The sequence below is a fragment of the Balaenoptera ricei genome, chromosome X (genome assembly GCF_028023285.1).
Source record: "Balaenoptera ricei isolate mBalRic1 chromosome X, mBalRic1.hap2, whole genome shotgun sequence".
Classification (NCBI taxonomy): domain Eukaryota; kingdom Metazoa; phylum Chordata; class Mammalia; order Artiodactyla; family Balaenopteridae; genus Balaenoptera; species Balaenoptera ricei.
The window spans coordinates 123,585,846-123,608,136 of record NC_082660.1 but is presented as its reverse complement, the minus strand read 5'-3'; the positions used below and the strand labels follow the sequence as shown (position 1 = coordinate 123,608,136).

The window sequence follows — 22,291 nt, the reverse complement described above, 5'->3', positions numbered from 1 at the left end:
GAGGGTCTCATAAAGTAAGTGAGGTCCTCTTCTGCCTTGGTAGGGCAAAAGTTGGTATTAATATGAATGTAAACATTTGTTTTCAATTGTTTCCTTACAACTCTGGAGTAGAAGTTTATTGCATTGTGACATTAGAAGGACTTAGGACTGCCTGTAGACTATCTGGAGTAGAGTTTCCTGTTTTACTTTAGAAAGTTGATCAAGTGAAAAGCAATAACCCTTTTCTTCATTTTTTTTTTTTTCCAGAACCTTTGTTTCATTTTGCCACAATTTTTGTACCAGTTCTTCTGTGGATTCTCACAACAGGTTTGTTTCCCTAGGTATTTCTTGTAATGTAGTTTTTTGGTTTGTTTTTTTTTTGTTGTTGTTGTTTGTTTAAATTTATTTTATTGAAGTATAGTTGATTTACAAGGTTGTGTTAGTTTCTGGTGTAGAGCAAGGTGATTCAGCAATACATACATATAATAGTTTCCACAGAAATGTTAGGGTTTTTTTTTTTATTTAATTTATTTATTTTTTATACATCAGGTTCTTATTAGTTATCTGTTTTATACATATTACTGCATATATGTCAATCCCACTCTCCCAATTCATCCCACCACCACCACCACCCCCCGCGACTTTCCCCCCTTGGTGTCCATACGTTAGTTCTCTACATCTGTGCCTCTATTTCTGCCTTGCAAAGCAGTCCATCCATACCATTTCTCTAGATTCCACATACATGCATTAATATATGATATTTGTTTTTCTCTTTCTGACTTACTTCACTCTGTATGACAGTCTCTAGGTCCATCCACGTCTCTACAAATGACTCATTTCGTTCCTTTTTATGGCTGAGTAATATTCCATTGTATATACGTACCACTTCTTCTTTATCCATTTGTCTGTTGATAGGCATTTAGGTTGCTTCCATGACCCGGTTATTGTAAATAGTGCTGCAATGAACATTGGGGTGCATGTGTCTTTTTGAATTATGGTTTTCTCTGGGTATATGCCCAGTCCTGGGATTGCTGGGTCGTACGGTAATTCTATTTTTAGTTTTTTAAGAAACCTCCATACTGTTCTCCATAGTGGCTGTATCAATGTACATTCCCACCAACAGTGCAAGAGGGTTCCCTTTTCTCCACACCCTCTCTAGCATGTGTTGTTTGTAGGTTTTCTGATGATGCCCATTCTAACCGGTATGAGGTGGTACCTGATTATAGTTTTGATTTGCATTTCTCTAATAATTAGTGATGTTGAGCAACTTTTCAAGTGCTTCGTGGCTGTCTGTATGTCTTCTTTGGAGAAATGTCTGTTTAGGTCTTCTGCCCATTGAGCTGCATGAGCTGTTTATGTATTTTGGAGATTAATCCTTTGTCAGTTGATTCGTTTGGAAATATTTTCTCCCATTCTGAGGGTTGTCTTTTCGTCTTGTTTGTAGTTTCCTTTGCTGTGCAAAAGGTTTTAAGTTTCATTAGGTCCCATTTGTTTATTTTTGTTTTTATTTCCATTACTCTAGGAGGTGGATCACAAAAGATCTTGCTGTGATTTATGTCAAAGAGTGTTCTTCCTATGTTTTCCTCTAAGAGTTTTACAATGTCCGGTCTTACATTTAGATCTCTAATCCATTTTGAGTTTATTTTTGTGTATGGTGTTAGGGAGTGTTCTAGTTTCATTCTTTTACATGTAACTGCCCAGTTTTCCCAGCACCACTTATCGAAGGAACTGTCTTTTCTCCATTGTATATCCTTGCCTCCTTTGTCATAGATTAGTTGACCATAGGTACGTGGGTTTATCTCTGGGCTTTCTATCCTGTTCCATTGATCTATATTTCTATTTTTGTGCCAGTGCCATATTGTCTGAATTACTGTAGCTTTTTTTTTTTAATAAATTTAATAATTTTTATTTTTTATTTTATTTTTGGCTGTGTTGGGTCTTCGTTGCTGCGCATGGGCTTTCTCTAGTTGTGGTGAGCGGGGGCTACTCTTCGTTGCAGTGCGCAGGCTTCTCATTGCAGTGGCTTCTCTTATTGTGGAGCACGGGCTCTAGGCGCATGGGCTTCAGTAGTTGTGGCACGTGGGCTCTAGAGCGCAGACTCAGTAGTTGAGGTGCACGGGCTTAGTTGCTCTGTGGCATGGGGGATCTTCCTGGACCAGGGCTCGAACCCATGTCCCCTGCATTGGCAGGCAGATTCGTAACCACTGCGCCACCAGGGAAGGCCCCGATTACTGTAGCTTTGTAGTATAGTCTGAAGTCAGGGAGTCTGATTCCTCCAGCTCCATTTTTTTCCGTCAAGACTGCTTTGGCTGTTCAGGGTCTTTTGTGTCTCCATACAAATTTTAAGATTTTTTCTTGCAGTTCTGTAGAAAATGCCACTGGTAATTTGATAGGGATTGCATTGGATCTGTAGATTGCTTTGAGTAGTATAGTCATTTTCACAATGTTGATCCTTCCAATCCAAGAACATGATATGTCTCTCCATCTGTTTGTGTCATCTTTGATTTCTTTCATCAGTGTCTTATAGTTTTCTGAGTACAGGTCTTTTACCTCCTTAGGTAGGTTTCCTCCTCAGTATTTTATTCTTTTTGTTGCAATGGTGAATGGGATTGTTTCCTTAATTTCTCTTTGTGATCTTTCATTCTTAGTGTATAGGAATGCAAGAGATTTCTGTGCATCAATTTTGTATCCTGCAACTTTATGAAGTTCATTGATTGAGCTCTAGTAGTTTTCTGGTGGCATCTTTAGGATTCTCTATGTATAGTATCATGTCATCTGCAAACAGTGACAGTTTTACTTTTCCAATTTGGATTCCTTTTATTTCTTTTTCTTCTCTGATTGCCGTGGCTAGGACTTCCAAAACTGTGTTGAATAATAGTGGCAAGAGTGGACATCCTTGTCTTGTTCCTGATCTTAGAGGAAATGCTTTCAGTTTTTCACCATTGAGAATGATGTTTGCTTTGGGTTCGTTGTACATGGCCTTTATTATGTTGAGGTAGGTTCCCTCTGTGCCCACTTTCTGGAGAGTTTTTATCATAAATGGGTGTTGAATTTTGTCAAAAGCTTTTTCTGCATCTGTCGAGATGATCATATGGTTTTTATTCTTCAATTTGTTAATATGGTGTATCACATTGATTGATTTGCATATATTGAAGAATCCTTGCGTCCCTGGGATAAATCCCACTTGATCATGGTGTATGATCCTTTTAATGTGTTGTTGGATTCTGTTTGCTAGTATTTTGTTGAGGATTTCTGCATCTATATTCATCAGTGATATTGGTCTGTAATTTTCTTGTTTTGTAGTATCTTTGGTTTTGGTATCAGGGTGATGGTGACCTCATAGAATGAGTTTGGGAGTGTTCCCTCCTCTTGAATTTTTTGGAAGAGTTTGAGAAGGATGGGTGTTAGCTCTTCTCTAAATATTTGATAGAATTCACCTGTGAAGCCATCTGGTCCTGGACTTTTGTTTGTTGGAAGATTTTTAATCACAGTTTCAATTTCATTACTTGTGATTGGTCTGCTCATATTTTCTGTTTCTTACTGCTTCAGTCTTGGAAGGTTATGCCTTTCTAAGAATTTGTCCATTTCTTCCAGGTTGTCCATTTTATTGGCATAGAGTTGCTTGTAGTAGTCTCTCATGATGCTTTGTATTTCTGTGGTGTCCATTGTAACTTCTCCTTTTTCATTTCTAATTTTATTGATTTGAGTCCTCTCCCTCTTTTTCTTGATGAGTCTGGCTAAAGGTTTACCAATTTTGTTTATCTTCTCAAAGAACCAGCTTTCAGTTTTATTGCTCTTTGCTATTGTTTTCTTTGTTTCTATTTCATTTATTTCTCCTCTGATCTTCATGATTTCCTTCCTTCTGCTAACTTTGGGTTTTGTTTGTTCTTCTTTCTCTAGTTCCTTTAGGTGTAAGGTTAGATTGTTTATTTGAGATTTTTCTTGTTTCTTGAGGTAGGATTCTACTGCTATAAACTTCCCTCTTAGAACTGCTTTTGCTGCATCCCATAGGTTTTGGATCGTCATGTTTTCGTTGTCATTTGTCTCTAGGTATTTTTTGGTTTCCTCTTTGATTTCTCTGGTGCTCTCTTGGTTATTTAGTAATGTATTGTTTAGCCTCCATGTGTTTGTGTTTTTTTACGTTTTTTTCCCTGTAATTGATTTCTAATCTCATAGCGTTGTGGTCAGAAAAGATGCTTGATATGATTTCAGTTTTCTTAAATTTACCGAAACTTGATTTGTGACCCAAGATGTGATCTGTCCTGGAGAATGTTCCGTGTGCACTTGAAAAGAAAGTGTAATCTGCTGTTTTTGGCTGGAATGTCCTATAAATATCAAATCTATCAGGTCTATTGTGTCATTTAAAGGTTGTGTTTCCTTATTAATTTTCTATCTGGATGATCTGTCCATTGGTGTAAGTGAGGTGTTAAAGTCCCCCACTATTATTGTGTTACTGTCAATTTCCTCTTTAATAGCTGTTAGCAGTCGCCTTTTGTATTGAGGTGCTCCTGCATTGGGTACATATATATTTATAATTGTTATATCTTCTTCTTGGATTCATCCCTTGATCATTATGTAATGTCCTTCCTTGCCTCTTGTAACAGTCTTTATTTTAAAGTCTATTTTAGGGACTTCCCTGGTGGCACAGAGGTTAAGAATCCGCCTGCCAATGCAGGAGACACGGGTTCAAGCCCTGGTCCGGGAAGATCCCACATGCCGCGGAGCAGCTAAGCCCGTGCGCTACAACTACTGAGCCTGTGCTCTAGAGCCCGCGAGCTACAACTACTGAGCACACTCGCCTAGAGCCCGTGCTCTGCAACAAGAGAAGCCACTGCAATGAGAAGCCCGCGCACAGCAACAAAGAGTAGCCCCTGCTGTCCGCAACTAAAGAAAGCCTGCGCGCAGCAACGAAGACCCAACACAGCCAAGAATAAAAAATAAATAAATAAATAAATTTTAATTTTAAAAAAGTTAATAAAAAATAAAGTATTTTTTCTGATATGAGTATTGCTACTCCAGCTTTCTTTTGATTTCCATTTTCTTGGAATACCTTTTTCCATCCCCTCACTTTCAGTCTGTATGTGTCCCTAGGTCTGAACTGGGTCTCTTGTAGACAGCATATATATGGGTCTTGTTTTTGTATCCATTCAGCGAGCCTGTGTCTTTTGGTTGGAGCATTTAATCCATTCACATTTAAGGTAATTATCGATATGTATGTTCCTATTACCATTTTCTTAATTGTTACGAGTTTGTTTTTGTAGGTCCTTTTCTTCTCTTGTGTTTCCCACTTAGAGGAGTTCCTTTAGCATTTGTTGTAGAGCTGGTTTGGTGGTGCTGAATTCTCCTAGCTTTTGCTTGTCTGTAAAGCTTTTGATTTCGCCATCGAATCTGAATGAGATCCTTGCCGGCTAGAGTAATCTTGGCTGTAGGTTCTTCCCTTTCATCACTTTAAATATATCGTACCACTCCCATCTGGCTTGTAGAGTTTCTGCTGAGAAATCAGCTGTTAACCTTATGGGAGTTCCCTTGTATGTTATTTGTCGTTTTTCCCTTGTTGCTTTCAATAATTTTTCTTTGTCTTTAATCTTTGTCAGTTTGGTTACTGTGTGTCTCAGTGTGTTTCTCCTTGGGTTTATCCTGCCTGGGACTCTGCACTTCCTGGAGTTGGGTGGCGATTTCCTTTCCCATGTTAGGGAAGTTTTCAACTATAATCTCTTCAAATATTTTCTTGGGTCCTTTCTCTCTCTCTTCTCCTTCTGGTACCCCTATAATGCGAATGTTGTTACATTTAATGTTGTCCCAGAGGTCTCTTAGGCTGTCTTCATGTCTTTTCATTCTTTTTTCTTTATTCTGTTCTGCAGCATTGAATTCCACCATTCTGTCTTCCAGGTCACTTATCCGTTCTTCTGCCTCAGTTATTCTGCTGTTGATGCCTTCTAGTGTATTTTTCATTTCAATTATTGTATTGTTCATCTCTGTTTCTTTGTTCTTTAATTCTTCTAGGTCTTTGTTAAAGGTTTCTTGCATCTTCTCGATCTTTGCCTCCATTCTTTTTCCGAGGTCCTGGATCATCTTCACTATCAGTATTCTGAATTGTTTTTCTGGAAGGTTGCCTATCTGCACTTCATTTAGTTGTCTTTCTGGGTTTTTATCTTGTTCCTTCATCTGGTACATAGTCCTCTGCCTTTTCATTTTGTCTGTCTTTCTGTGAATGTGGTTTTCATTCCACAGGCTGCAGAAATGTTGTTCTTCTAGCTTCTGCTATCTGCCCTCTGGTGGTTGAGGCTATCTAAGAGTCTTGTGCAAGCTTCCTGATGGGAGGGACTGGTGGTGGGTAGAGCTGGGTGTTGCTCTGGTGGGCAGAGCTCAGTAAAACTTTAATCTGCTTGTCTGCTGATGGATGGGGCTGGGTTCCCTCCCTGTTTGGTTGTTTAGCCTGGGGCGACCCAGCACTGGAGCCTACCAGGCTCTTTGCTCTTTGGTGGGGCTAATGGCGGACTCTGGGAGGGCTCACGCCAAGGAGTGCTTCCCAGAACTTCTGCTGCCAGTGCCCCACGGTGAGCCACAGCCACCCCCCACCTCTGCAGGAGACCCTCCAACACTAGCAGGTAGGTCTGGTTCAGTCTCCTATAGGATCACTGCTCCTTCCCCTGGGTCCTGATGCGCACACTACTTTGTGTGTGCCCTCTAAGAGTGGAGTGTCTGTTTCCCCCAGTCCTGTCAAAGTCCTGCAATCAAATCCCGCTAGCCTTCAAAGTCTGATTCTCTAGGAATTCCTCCTCCCATTGCCAGACCCCCAGGTGGGAAGCCTGACGTGGGGCTCAGAACCTTCACTCCAGTGGGTGGACTTCTTTAGTATAATTGTTCTCCAGTTTGTGAGTCACCCACCCAGCGGTTATGGGATTTGATTATATTGTGATTGCACCCCTCCTGCCGTCTCATTGCGCTTCTCCTTCGTTTTTGGATGTGGGGTATCTTTTTTTGGTGAGTTCCAGTGTCTTCCTGTTGATGATTGTTCAGCAGTTAGTTGTGATTCTTGTGCTCTTGCAAGAGAGAGTGAGCGCACGTCCTTCCACTTCGCCATCTTGAATCAATCTCTGTAATGTAGTTTATATTTGCTATTAATAAATTACCTTTTATGTATTGGATTGTAGAGATTAGAGAGGTATGCCCAACGTAAAAGGATTTTTTTTTCTTAGTTCAACAGCTGATTTTCTTGGCCTGGTTTTTGACAATAGCAAAATTTTATATCTTTGCTTTAGTAATGGTCTTATTGTTATTTTCTTTTTGAAGGTTATTTGGTATGTCCTGTTGGAATTGAGATCCTTTAAAAAGTATTTTTTATTTTTGTCAGTGTATACAATGTTTTCCAATAATCCTAAAATGTTATAGTTTATTATTTCATCAAATAAAATCTCATACCTTTGCATTTTCTCAGGTTGATTCTCTAGAAAAACATTGATGTTTAAGCTAGCAAAGAAGCTGTGATTCCTGGATAAAGCCTTGGATTAGTTAAGCAATTCTACACTTTTAGCCCTCTGTAATTTTCTGAACATTTTTCACATATAGAATATGCTATATGTTAACTTGATACATAAGTTGGGGGATGGGCAGGCATGTTTGTAGGTTTGTTTTAACAGCTAAACTGTATTTTACATTGCTTCTAGTGGAAGTATAGCTATGTAAAGGAGCTATAATGCTCATTGACTCCGAAATTTTGTAGTTAATCTGTGAGCAATTCAGTGATTTTTACCAAGCTGAGCTGCTGGTAACATCGTCACAGCTATTAGAGACTGAGTTTCTTAATTTCAGGCATGTTCCATTCCTCATGATAGGAAGTGATTTTTTCCTAATTTCTTGGCAGTATTTTTAAGAGAATGTATTCTTCTCAATGGCAAGCGACTCTGTTTGTTTGTTTGTTTGTTTGGCTGCACCGGGTCTTAGTTGTGGCATGCAGGATCTTTAGTTGTGGCATGTGAACTCTTAGTTGCAGCATGTGGGATCTAGTTCCCTGACCAGGGATCAAACCCGGGCCCCCTGCATTGGGAGCGTGGAGTCTTAGCCACTGGACCACCAGGGAAGTCCCTGCTTTCTTTCTCTTGAACTTGCCTCTTTGCCGTTTGGTATGCTGTCTCTTACATCAGTGCCATGTAATCAGCCCCATGATGCCAGTTAAGCCGATCACTTTATGAATTAATCATCTACCGGCTGTAGAAAGTACCATCAGCCTTCTTGTATTCCAAGCTAACAGTATTGGTAACAGAGAGTTTTATAAACTCTGATGAATCTACTTTTCTTGAACTTTCAGATTACTGTTGATCAAAATGTTTGTAATTCCTCACTTCCTTGGATGATGAATGCAAGTTTAAAGGGACATTTTCAAATTTTGTAGCAAAGTGATAAAGGGAAGTTGGCTTTTTAAACAATGTTTACCAAGCACAAGTTGTATGAAGAAAGAAAGGACTTATTCCCTATAAAACCCTGGGCTGTTGGGGGTCTGGTGGTCTGCTTAGGTTCCCATAGGACTTGATGTTTGCCTTCGTCAGTTGCTCAACCGGTACATTCATTCATTTAGCAAATACTTCTTGAGTGCCTACTGTGTGCCAGGCTAAGTGCTTGGGATATAACAGTGATCAAAACTCTTTACCGCATGGAGCTTGTGGGTACAGTGAGTGATAGGGGGAGAGACAGACAGCAATCAGACAAACATATTATGTTGGGTACTGATATATGCTCTGAAGGAGAAAAAAAAGCATAATAAATGGATAGAATGTGACTGGGGAAGAGAGCTGCTGTTTTAGACAAACTGACCTGGAAAGTTCTCTCTGATGAGGTGACATTTGGGCAGAGATCTAGAGGAGATGAGGGAAGGAGCTAGGCAGACATCTTAGAAAAAGTGTACCACGTAAAAGGAAGGTCTCTCTGAGGTAGTGATGTATTGTACATATCTTTAGTTTTCGCTTTGGCCTTGTGCTAAATGTGGAGACCTTTATTGCAAATATTTGTGGAATACATACAGGTAGTCAGCCTTTTTCATTTCAGGTCTACTTCAGGTGTCCTCTGCAACCCTGGTACTTGGAGAGTGAGCTATGGAGAATGTAGAAATGAGACCAGGATGCAGATTATTTAAGCAAAAAGCAACTCTTTGTTTAGCAAAGCCTAGGTTAGCACTGGACTTTCTTCTGCATGAAAAGATACCCTTTATAACAGGTATAACAAGAAACAGTATTATCAACTAAACCTGTTTTGTTTTGTTTTTATAAATTTATTTATTTTATTTATTTTATTTTTGTCTGCGTTGCGTCTTCATTGCTGCGTGCAGGCTTTCTCTAGTTGCTGCAAGCGGGGGCTACTCTTTATTGCAGTGCGTGGGCTTCTCATTGCGGTGGCTTCTCTTGTTGTGGAGCACAGGCTCTAGGCATGCGGGCTTCAGTAGTTGTGGCTTGCAGGCTCAGTAGTTGTGGCTTGCGGGCTCTAGAGCACAGGCTCAGTAGTTGTGGCGCACAGGCTTAGTTGCTCTGTGACACGTGGGATCTTCCCGGACCAGGGCTTGAACCCGTGTCCCCTGCATTGGCAGACGGATTCTTAACCACTGGGCCACCAGGGAAGTCCAATTTGTGTCACATTTAAATGCATTTTATTAATCAAAAAACATTTTATATATGTGAAAGATACATGTGAATATGGGATATTATTTATTCAGGTCACAGATGATGGTTGCATGACAACATCTAGCACTGTGTAGAAAATACTGAACTCAATAAGTATTAGCATCAAAACAAGGTTCATTATAAAAACCTTAATATTTTTTTCAATAAAGGAATATTTACAATATCAGATCAGTCCTTTACAAATATGTTTTCGCTTCCAGTCTCTAGTCATTCATTCATCCATCCAATATTTATTGAACGCTTTCTGCATGCCAAGTTCTGTTCTAGGAGTTCCAGATTGTCAAAGCCAGTAAAACACTTGTAGTTGATCACATTAGGTTCATTACTCAATGCAACAAGAAAGAGTGTACACCATGAGGAACAGTGAGGCCTCTTAGGAAGCAAGTGTTAGAAAAGTCTTGTAAGATTTGGGCTTGAGTTAGGTGATTTGTGGAAGGGTTTAAGGAGTAGGGCCTTGCTGGGTGCTGTTAGCAGATGGGGGTAATTTTATGACTAAGCATGTTAGTAAATCTTATCCAGGGAGCCAACATGTCATTGGTCAAGAGGCAGTAGTCACCCAAATCAGCCAGAACATAGATGTTGGTCATTATTGTGATTTGGACAATATTTATATTCTGTCTGTGTTCAAATGTGATTACGGAGTGTTTTTGTCTCGATACATTGAGGTCACACAGTGGCCTTGTTTGATGTTGCTGTTCTGTGAAATTGTTCATGTTCTACAGAGTGCCGGTGCCTAGCTGTGAGTGCCGGGCCAGCTCTTGAATGTCAGGGGCTGCTTTGCTTTTTCTCAAGCTACAGCTATCAATAAATAAATAAAAATCCCTGCCCACATAGAGCTTAAATTCTAGCGTGAAGAGAGAGTAAACATAATAAATTTATCGTGTAAGTTAAAAGGTGATTAGTAATATGGGGGGGCACAGGATTGGGGGGAATGTGTTCAAGAGAGAGGAAGTGGCAAGGTAAATCAAGATTGGTCTCACTGAGAAGGTAACAGACAGGTAAGAAGCTGGATCGAGGAGTAAGACTTTATATTTCCACCATTGTAGGAGCTTCTTTACTTTCAGAGATAAAGGAATCCACTGGAGAGTTTGAACAAAACAATGATTTGATTTGACTTATTTTCCAGTAGAGCTACTTGGGCCATTGTGTTGAGAATAGACTGCAGGTCAAGGGGAGAAGAAGCCGGGAGACCAATTAAAGGCTTGCAGAGTGGTCACAGTGGAGGGGCTAAGAAGTGGTGTGGTTCTGAATGTATTTGAAAGTGGAGCTAGTAAACGCTGCTTAATAGATTGGATGTGGCTTGTGAAAAAGAGGAGTCAAGGATGAATCCAAGATTTCGGTTCTGGTTGATCAAAAAGATTTTGTTGCCCTTTCCTGAGACGAGGAAGACTTCAGGAGGAGCAGGTTTGAGGTGAGGGCAGGTCAGGAATTCAGTCTTGGACGTAAGGTTGAAATATGCTAGACACCCAAGAGGAGATATCAAGTGGGCAGTTGGATATATGGGACAGGTTTAGGCTAGATATGGGAATTTTCAGTGAATGGGTTATATTAAAACCACAGGACTAAATGAGATCACCTAGAGAGCGAGCATAAATAAAGTTCCAAACACTGAGTGCTGGGACACTCCAACACAGAGGGCTCAGGGAGAAGAGGAGCCTGAGAAGGAATGGCTAGTGAGGTAGGAAAAGAATCACTCATTTCAAAAGATTTCTTGAGCACCTAAGGGGTACCAGGCACCAAGGTAAATACTGGGGTTGCAAACATTGTGGGGCCACTCACTGAGGTAGGGGACATGGGAGGAAGCAGATTTAAAGGGAAAGTTAATGAGTTTGGTTTTAGACATTTTGAATTGCAAGTTGTCCTGTGGGACAACCAGCAGGAAGTTGGAAATTTTGGTCTGGAGCCTAGGGAATTCAGGACCAGAAAGAGTCATGACCATGTGAATATATTTAGCTTTTATTCTTGTGAATATTTATTTAATCCTTAGTAAATGGCCACATTCAATATCATAAATATACTCTGGAGAAGGTGATAGTGATATTTAAAACCATGTAAGGGGCTTCCCTGGTGGCGCAGTGGTTGAGAGTCTGCCTGCTGGTGCAGGGGACACGGGTTCGAGCCCTGGGCTGGGGGGATCCCACATGCCGTGGAGCAACTGGGCCCGTGAGCCACAACTACTGAGCCTGCGTGTCTGGAGCCTGTGCTCCGCAACAAGAGAGGCCACGATAGTGAGAGGCCCGCACACCGCGATGAAGAGTGGCCCCCGCTTGCCGCAACTGGAGGGAGCCCTCGCACAGAAACGAAGACCCAACACAGCCAAAAATAAATTAATAAAAAAAAAAAAAAACCATGTAAAATATTAACCCAAAAAACTGTGACACAGACTGGCCACTGCTTATATTTAGTTTCCCTAAGGGGTTCCTGTCTTACACTTAATGGGCCTTCATTCGCTGAAAATCTTTTGAAAGTTCTTAGTTAATATCCATTAGAAATAGAGCTTATCAGCCACATAGCACAGGGAGATCAGCTCGGTGCTTTGCAAACACCTAGAGGGGTGGGATAGGGAGGGTGGGAGGGAGACGCAAGAGGGAGGAGATATGGGGATGTATGTATATGTATAGCTGATTCACTTTGTTATAAAGCAGAAACTAACACACCATTGTAAAGCAATTATACTCCAATAAAGATGTTTAAAAAAAAAGAGTTTCTCCTTTATACATATTTATATATAAATTTACTTGGACTAATTAATAAAAAGATAAGCATATATATTTAAAAAAAAGAAATAGAGCTTATAGCTTGTAAACATTCTGAATAAGATCGTATTTTAAAAGGGAGGGTATTTTAATATGCATTACAGTATGTTAGTTTCTTTTCTATAGTGGTCAGTTAGAGTGACCTTATTTACAAAACCTCCTTTGCTGTCACAAAAGGTGTGAAAGGAAACTGTCTTGTTTTAGCTTGTGATTTTTTCTAAACACTTAAATATCCTCTTGCAGATGATTGTTACATTACCTTCCTCTTCTGTGGTTTGTCATTACAGCCACTGTATGATGCCGCTTACCTTACAATGTACAATATCTGCTTCACATCCTTGCCCATCCTGGCCTACAGTCTACTGGAACAGCACATCAATATTGACACTCTGACCTCAGATCCCCGATTATATATGTAAGTTGAACATATGTAAGTTAAACGCCCCCCCCCCCAAGACTTTCAAAATTGTGGATTTCATTTTATCTACAGGTAGGAAGGACACAGAACTGCCCTCCTGGTTTGATTACATGGTTCTGTTCTGAACTTTTAGCTACTTAAACCAAACCATCCAGCTGGAAAATGATGTGTTTCCTAGGTATTGGTATATGTCCTGTAGTTGAATGGGTATGAATTATTTAGTTCAAAATCAGTAATTCCTAAAACTTTGCCTACATTGTCATAGGGTTCTAGAGTCTTAGATGGAGACACAATAGTTTAACTACCCGCCACCCCCCACCTCCCCCAAGAAGGGCCACACAAAGATCTCTCGTAGTTTAGAATATTGATCCCTCCCTGTAATGTATTGAACTGATGATGTTACCTTAGGCTTTCTCTTGTAAACTGCCCCTGAAATATAGCCTCCGGAGTGCTTTTTTAGCCGCATTCTAAAATGGCATTGTTGAAGAAAACAATTAAGTCATCAAGCCATTATATTCATTTTGTGTTAGTTGGAAATAGATGCTTTTCTCTATGGGTGGGGGACTTGGCACTAGCCCCAGTTGCTTAACCTTTCATTAAATTGGAGTTTTATAAGTGAAGCTTACAGCTAAAGATAAAGATATTAATTTACAGCAGGTTGTAAGCATTGCTAAATAGTGGGTAGCAAGTGCAATAGAGAGACTTGGGTGTGATTCATTGGTGCAAAGTGAAGGTGCACAAATTTAAGGGATGTCTTTAACCAGTATGACTCATGAAACTCACATCTAGGAATTGTTAGACTTAACCAGGTTTATAAAATTAGTTGTCATTTTAAAGGTATTTATTATAAAGAATTTAAAACATGCAAAGAGTGTAGCAAAAATACTATTTATATAGTGAACTTCCCTGTCCTTACCACTCAGCTTCAACAATTATCAATTCAGGGCCAATCCTGCTTCATTAATAACCTTGTCTTCTCTATCAAGGACTTATTTTGAAGCAAATATCAAACTATATAAAATAGTTACTTCAGCACGTATCTTTTACATGTACTGTTATAACAGTACACTATCATACCTGAAAATTTAACAAGTCCATGATATCAAATATCCAGTCAATGCTCAAATTTTTCCAGTTGACTCAATTTCTTTTTATAGCATGCTTGTTTGAAACAGTATATAAGGTCCATATACTGCAGTTGGTTAATATGCTTCTTGAGACTCTCTTAATCTTTAGGTTAACTTGGCAATTTATTTGTTAATGAAACCAGATGATTTATCTTGTAGCATTTCCCCCAATCTAGAGTTTGCTGATTGCCTCCTCATGGCGTTAACATGTTCTGCTTTTCCCTGTATTTCTTGCAAAGGGTATTGTTAGATCTAAAGGGGAATCGTAGAAATCTTGGTAGAAATCTTCCAGAGCATCAGCTCTCACACCCTCTTTTTTTTAAAAAAATGAGGACCCAGGGCCCAGAAATGACTTGCCTAAGGACACAGCGTATAACAAGAGGCCAGAGCAAAGATCAGATTTCTATCCTCCTGATGACCGGCCCTGTGCTCTTTTCCACAGGCTGGTGGTTTTCAAAGACTGAGTAGCAGTGTTCTGTTTTCAGACAACAACTAAAGTGAAGACCAGTAGTGCAGTTACTCTGGTTGAAGAGGGGTTTGGGTGGCAGTGAGCAGAATGCCTCCCGTTCCGTCCCACCAAGAGCTCTAGCTAATCGCCTGCACTCTGATCCCAGCTCTGCCACTGACTCTGTGGCCTTGCTCAGGTTACTTGACTGAGATGGGCCTCAGTTTCCTCTTCAGTAACAATAGATCTAATCACAGTGTTTTGGGGGAGGATTAAATGAGTGACTACATGTAAAAACTTACAGTGGTGCCCGGCACATAGTAAGTTTCCAATAGGTGGTAGCTATTAATCTTATTATTCTAACACCCTTCTCCACATCACTTCAGGGCTATGCTGAGCACTTTCATACCTTAAGAATGTTGAAAACTTGAAGCAAGCTGTTGAGTACAAATTATTAAGGGTTTCCATGAAGTTTTAGTTACCGCATGCAGGTGTAGCTCATGAATTTTTAAGCAATTTTGCATACAGGGCATACTTGCCACATACGATGGAGAAATGAAAGCCATGGCATACCTATCACCCAGCCCAAAATGCAGCTTCCTGCCTGCCGCTCTGATGAGACAGTGCTCTCAGCCTGTCACTGTATTGGAGATTGCTCTGTTACTCTGAGCATTCCTTTGTAAACGTGAAGCTCTAGTCTTCATATGTGTCTCTCTCTGCATTTGTACCATTTAATGTTACTTGTGGCCTTGTGTAGCATATTATAGATACCACCTTCGGGGACTTAGTGACACAGGCGTTTACCAAAAGTTTTGATGTGAAATGTGACATAATTGGATCTTTTCATATTTTTTGAGAGAAATTTGAAAAGTAAACTGTAGTTCTTTTCTAGAGGGTAGAGGCATAGTCTGTTTCTTCTACAACTTTAAAAGGCAAAAGCAAGGTCCTGGCACACCTACTGCCTCCCATTGTATGGAGGTGCTCAGGCCTGTGCTGCTGGTCAACTGCTCCTCCCCCCCATCTTCATTCCCTCGTGTTGCCCCTCATGTTGGCTATCATATTCTGAGTTAACAACAGGTTCGTCATTCACCTGAGCGCAGCTAGAAAACCTCAACTATAACCCAACACACCATGACTCCCCTTCCTTTCTTCCCACGGCGTGTAATGCAAATCCAGTGACTGGCTGGAAAGACAGGAACCACCTCCTGCCTCAGCCCAAGTCAGTGACACTCAAAAGCCTCATTGGCTGGCAGTTGCTGGGCCCTCCTTGCAAGGATCTTTAAGGGAGGTGCCTTCCCTGTGGCTCCCAGTTGCCTTGGGAACATGACTTACTGGCTGTGGGGAGAGCTTGTTTCTGGGAAGCAGCTACCTCTTTCCCCCCTGCAATTTTTCCAAGGCAAACAGCAGCATATTGCTTTATGCATCCCCCTAACATTGCTGATTTCTGTGTGCACCTGGAAATCCTAGTAGGTAAAAGTTGCATAATTGCTATTTTTTCAGGAAACCCTGCAGCACTCCATACCAACTGAACGAGGATCAGTTGTATTTACATCACAAAGGTCTTTCTTATTCATTACAGCCCAGTGACATTCTTGGTAGTATTGGCAACAGGTGTGCTATTTGAGTGATTACATATCTTTTGATAAATGTTAAGAGGAATTTGAAATAGAAGCTAAAAGAATTCCATGCACAGACCCATCTTCTTTTTGCCCCATTAGAGTTGTTAGCCTTCTTCAACATTCTGACTTGTACCCAGAAGACTGAGCTATTTTTGACAGATGTTAAACTTTTGATCTGGCCACCTACCATTTATCAAAGCATGGCTGTACAGCTTCAAACATGTTATTTGACTCAATTTTAAAAATATAAAGGGTACCCCAAGACCTAAGAAAGGTTAAATTCCCAGGAAGAAATCTTGATTAAATGAAATATTTTAACAATCATAGTTGCAAAGCCATGGTAGCTTGGTTGAGAGCATGTGATTTAAAGTCAAATCAGTCTAGGATTGTATACTAGCTCTGTCCCTTACTAACTGAGTGAACTCTGGCATACTGCTGTACTAGTGGTTCCCAAACTTTACTGCACATTAGAATTACCTGGGGAGTTTTAAAATTATCCTGGTTGCCCAGGTTACACCTCATGCCAGTTAAATCAGAATGAGGGTGGGAGCCAGGCATCAATGTTTTTAAAGATCCCCTGGTGATTCTAATGTGCATCAAAGTTTGGAAACCATTATGATACACCTTTGTGAGGCTCATTATTTGTAAATGGTAGTGATAAGAATACCTATCTCGTGGTTTTTGTGTATACAAAAATGGACAATATAAAACTCTTAACCCACTTTTATAAGCGTATAATAAGTACTCAGTAAATGAGAGCTAATTATTATTGATGATATTATTGTCAGTGGCCAGAATTTTAACTTAGAAGCACTTTGACAGTTTACTGCAACACCTCAGACAGGAGGTGATTGCATAGAGACAAACCTGCAGCTCGGTCTGGGCTTTTTTCAAAAGCTTACCAGTCCCTCAGGGATAGCTCCCTTCATTCTAACAGGGTCAAACCCCATGCTCACCTTTGTCGTTTCACTGTATCTTTAAATAAACAGCCTACAGAGATTCATTAACTTGTGGTTTTTCCCATTTCTCAATAGGAAAATTTCTGGAAATGCCATGCTACAGTTGGGCCCCTTCTTATATTGGACATTTCTGGCTGCATTTGAAGGAACAGTGTTCTTCTTTGGGACTTATTTTCTTTTTCAGACTTCATCCTTAGAAGAAAATGCAAAGGTAAAAAAAAAAAAACGTCATTACATCTTTTGGTATTATAAGCATGGCTTAAGTTTTTTTCCATAGGCACTGGATCTATCATACACACAGTCTAGCTGTAATCATTTTGCAAATTATTTTTCTAAAGGTATGGTATTTAGTTCTCACAGTGTCCTTAGAACAAGGACACTTAGAAGTGTTGAAGTGAGAAATCACTTCCTGCATGCACGGCTAACTAGACAGCTTATGTGCAAACCTCTGGAAGCTTAACTTGGCTGTAATTTTACTAGATGAACAGAGTTCTTGGGATTTCAGACTTTGGACCCGTACACTTTGATGTGAGCAAGGCTTTTCCTGTTTGTTTGTTTGTTTGTTTGTTTATGGCTGTGTTGGGTCTTTGTTTCTGTGCGAGGGCTTTCTCTAGTTGCGGCAAGCGGGGGCCACTCTTCATCGCGGTGCACGGGCCTCTCACTATTGCGGCCTCCCTTGTTGCGGGGCACAGGCTCCAGACGCGCAGGCTCAGTAGTTGTGGCCCACGGGCTTAGTTGCTCCACGGCATGTGGGATCTTCCCAGACCAGGGCTCGAACCCGTGTCCCCTGCATTGGCAGGCAGACTCTCAACCACTGCCCCACCAGGGAAGCCCCGGCTTTTCCTGTTTTAAAAGCAAAGTCTGTCCCCACTCAGTTCTTACTCATAGTAGCCTTCCGTGCTTAGAGTGGAAGGGGGTAGCTGCCGTATGTTTGCAGTATTTGCCCAATAATTAGGGAATTCCCTTCTCTTCCTCCTTCCTTTCCACATGGGAGCATAGTGTTTTCCAGAAAGGCTACACAGATCCTGCCAGTGTCTTCCCAGCCAGCGACTACATAGGTCAGCACCTGCATTGGGGTGATTTTGCCCTTGCTGTGCTCTAGGAGAGAATTGCCAATGGGGTGAGGTCTTCCGGCAGCCACACAGTGGAAAATCAAACCCACCACCTTGCATGCTGCTTTCACTATGTTCTTTGCTATTTCTGGGCTTCCTCTTTTATGGTCATTCATTGGTTATAATCATATGAAGCAAAGCAAAGGTTCAAAAAGACTTTACTGAGTACACTGACTATGTCTAGAACCGAGGCAGTCAACATCTGTTACAGAAGTGATAGGCTCAGTGAATTTGAATGATACTTTGAAATTAGGTACTACAGTTAGAACCTCTCTAATTTGGACTCACAGAAATCAGTTTAGTATGAATCCATTAAAATTATTAATCACTGAGTAAATGTTGAGGAAATACAGATCTAGTACTTTAGAGTAGGCACATGTAGCGTTTGCCAGGGAGACGGCCCTACTAGATCTCTCTGTGTATCCTCGGGCCAGTCCCTTCAGTTTTCCAAGTCACCTTTGCCCAACAGTAAGAAGAAGAAATTCGATTTTATGATTTCTCAGGTCCCTTCAGCTTTATGACTGATTCTGTAACTCCAACTTTTTATTTTGTATTTATTTGCCACATAAATTGCATAGAGCTGACTGTACCCTCCTGCAATTCTATTGACATGGTTCATTTGCTCAGCAAACTCTACTGGCGGTGCATGGGGAGTCTCAGCCCACCCTGTGTCCAAGTCATCACTCATTTTGAGTTCATGAAGTCCAAATGAATTAGATTTTATTGTATATGTTTGCTAAAATTACAATAAGTATAAGGACTACTATCAGCAATTAAACATAACACCATGTACGATTTGATCAAATCCTTTTTTTGCTATTAACCTTAATTTTTTGTTTTTATTTTTTTAAAACCTTTTACATTTCATTTTCTGTTTTAATGTTATGCATTCAGATCTTGACAGCGTTTGGTAAGCATATGTGCCATTCATTGCCATCCATCGTTTGGGTTTATATACATGGTATCTGCTTTTCTTTGATGTGCACATGCTGACAGCTCTAATATTTACAGCCACAAAATTGACTCTATTTTATTTGTTTTTTTATTGAGATATAATTGACATATAACATTATATTAGTTTCAGGTATATAACATAAGGATTCGATATTTCTATGTACTGAATGGTCACCACAGTAAGTCTAGTTACCCTCTGTCATCATATACTCTTTTTAAAATGTGAGTTCATTTGTCTGCAAATTAGTCTTTATGTATACATAGAGATCTTTAGATCTATATTATAGGAAAAGCCTATATCAAACTCTCTAGATACAGGAGCCATCCAAATGAGTTGTTTTTATGAACGTTACTGTTAGTGGAATAGGGTTTTTCCTGCCTGTATCACACCAGTGTGTTCCCTGTTTTATGCTTCATGGAATCACAAAATAAACCCTGCCGACCACGCATGTGGTGTACCTCTCCAAGAAAATTTAGGCTCACAGTAAAAGCCAGCATTTTGGCCTGATCTTTTGAGCAGATATTTCCCTGAACAATTTATACAAAAATCTTTGGCAGTTACACTCAAGATTAAACTTGGCTGTTTATTATTTTAAGCAAGCTTGTGTATTCATGGTACATGTAATTGTTGAATGTTTTTCAGGTATATGGAAACTGGACTTTTGGAACCATTGTTTTTACAGTCTTAGTATTCACTGTAACTCTGAAGGTTAGATTTTTATTTATTCAAATATATTTAACACCATTTTTGTAATACTTTCTGGTCTTATATCTTTTTTGTCTTCTAATCTTTATTTTTACTGCGAGTTGTTATTCAAGTCTGAATGCTTACTAAAGTTATGTGTGATATTAGAGATTTGGACATTTATATACTATTTGTGATCCATTTTTTCCAGTATATTGCCTATCCTCTTTTTTTTTAATACACCATACTTATGTTGGAAATCTGTTCCTTCTTTCCTGCTATTTTTGAGATGTTAAGTGGTATATAAATGGGCTATGTGTATGTGTGTGTTTCCATGTTAAGTACTTGAATATTTTTTAAAGTTATATATCTGTTTAAGAATGCCAGTCCTTAAAGGAATTTGGGTACTTAAGAGTTGAATATAGGTGTCCATGAGCAAGATATGTGTGCGAAAGAGCTTGGTAGTGATGACGTTTTGTATAATGTATTCATCACTGAAATTTACCCATATTTGTGATGAAATGCATAAGAATATACAGCAGATAACATACAACAAAGGCAGTTTTGGCAAAATCATTGGCATTAACATGCAGCCATGTAATGCTGTGTGCTGAATACTACCCTTGAGGTTCTTGAGTTGGGACTCCCTTATAGTTGAAGGTATAATCAAAATTATTTTGATCATTCCAGTAATAAACACGTCACATGGGGTTCAAGAATGAGTACCTTTAAATGAATTCCAGTATGCCCAGTGGCCAGAATTAGAATTCAGAAGTATAATTGACAAAGGACCTCTAATCATTTCCCCTCTGAATTTTTATACCTGCTTCATTTCTCGTACCGAATACAACTAACATGTTTGCATTATTCATCTGCTATTTCAGTAATATTTTAGGACTGCAAAAGAAAATGTTACAATTCATCTCAGTTTAGCCACTTACTATCTGGATGTCCTTGGGCAAGTGACCTTGTTTCTCAGTACTTCCATTTCCTCTTCTATAAAATGGAGATAAAAGTACCACCCACCTCCCTTAGGATTTTTTTGTGAGAAGTCAATTAGTGAATACATACAAAGCAGTTAGAATGGGGTCTGGCACATAGAATGTGCTCAGTACAATAGATGCTAGTTGTTATTTACTGTTATGTCTCATAGGATCATAATTTGAAAGGGAATCCTCCCCACCCTTTTTTACCCCTGGCCTTGCATATGGCCCCAGGGCTTCCAAGCACCCTTCATAGCTAAAGTTGGCCTTGCTGCAGCATCTTTCACCTGTCCCTCAAAATCCATCCACTCCCTCTTCTTTGCATGAGTATTACTGTGGCATGTTCCCTGGCAGCCGGAGGATGGGAATTCAAGACAATGTTATCAATATCCTGTTTATAAATGAGCAACTGTTAACAGATTGCTGAGGAGCAGGGTGTCACAGCAAGTAACAAAACAAACACCACCTCCTCTTCAGAAATTAAATGCCCTGGATATTAGGCCATGTGGCCCAGAAATTTTAAGCAAGCAGAGTGGACCATACTTTTTATTTTTAGATTGCATTTGAAAATCCCAGGTGCCACAATCTGAAGAAACAAGCAGCCCTGGAAGAAACATGAGAGGATTAAAATCTAAGGCAACTGAAAATGTTATTAATTTAATGGAGTAGATACGGATTTTGCAATTGAAAAATTGCACACTACATAGACCCACAATCCATGGCTCCGTGATGCCTGACGTGTAGAGCTAGTTGCCTTTGCATTTAGTAACCCTCATCTGTTGTGTCTGAGCTCTCACGACTCCTTTGTGTAGTTTGTCTTCTCTTCCTAGCTACTCTCTCCCTCTCCTCCTGCTTTTCAGTATACCTGCCTCCACCAGCTAGGCCTTCTCCTTTTGCCATCAGCTCCCTGACCGCCACCACTTAAGAACACGGGGCTCCAGTCTCTGGGATGTTACCATTACCTCATTCCTTGCCCTTCCTTCACTAGTGAGGCATCTGCAGCTGTACTTGCTTGACCACACCTCCATGCCTGTACTCGTAGAGTCTAAATGCCTGAGGGCAGAGCTCTTTGAAAAGTCTGGGTTCTGTTCTTCTAGTGCCATTCTCTTCTGGTTGCCTGCCCCAAGCTAGATCCTCCCACAGGTATCATATTGTGTATAAGTTGTCAAATACCATCAGATACGGCTTGGTACAGTTTGTACTCATCATGAAATCTCTTGTGTTGTATTCTTTCAGCTCGCCTTGGATACTCGTTTCTGGACATGGATAAACCACTTTGTGATTTGGGGTTCTTTAGCGTTTTATGTATTTTTCTCATTCTTCTGGGGAGGAATTATATGGTAAGCTACTGTACGTGTGTAATACGTAAATAACAAAATACATATATAGGTACATTGTATATGCAAACATTAATTATACTTTTAAAGTTTTGATTATATAAGATGGCAAGTCTTCAATATTAATGGACTGGAAGTTACTTCTAGCCAGTAATGCTGCTCTTTCAGTTAAGATTTCAAATGCAAGTATATAGACTGCATGAGTTACTCAAAAGACCTCCCTTCTGGTAGCCCCTGTCCAAATCT

The 22,291-nt window shown here is 40.0% G+C and overlaps 1 protein-coding gene across 6 annotated transcripts in view; it reads left to right on the top strand.

Moving 5' to 3' along the window:
* ATP11C (ATPase phospholipid transporting 11C) overlaps nt 1-22,291 on the top strand; it is a 166,697-nt gene that overhangs the window by 129,710 nt on the left and 14,696 nt on the right. For 5 of the 6 annotated variants that reach the window (XM_059910939.1, XM_059910938.1, XM_059910936.1 and 2 more), the window contains exons 23-27: nt 247-306; nt 12,694-12,821; nt 17,050-17,185; nt 19,684-19,749; nt 21,945-22,048. In XM_059910939.1, the coding sequence (XP_059766922.1) occupies nt 247-306; nt 12,694-12,821; nt 17,050-17,185; nt 19,684-19,749; nt 21,945-22,048 (494 nt within the window). The remainder of the gene's footprint in view (nt 1-246; nt 307-12,693; nt 12,822-17,049; nt 17,186-19,683; nt 19,750-21,944; nt 22,049-22,291) is intronic. The other variant, XM_059910942.1, reaches the window with a different exon arrangement.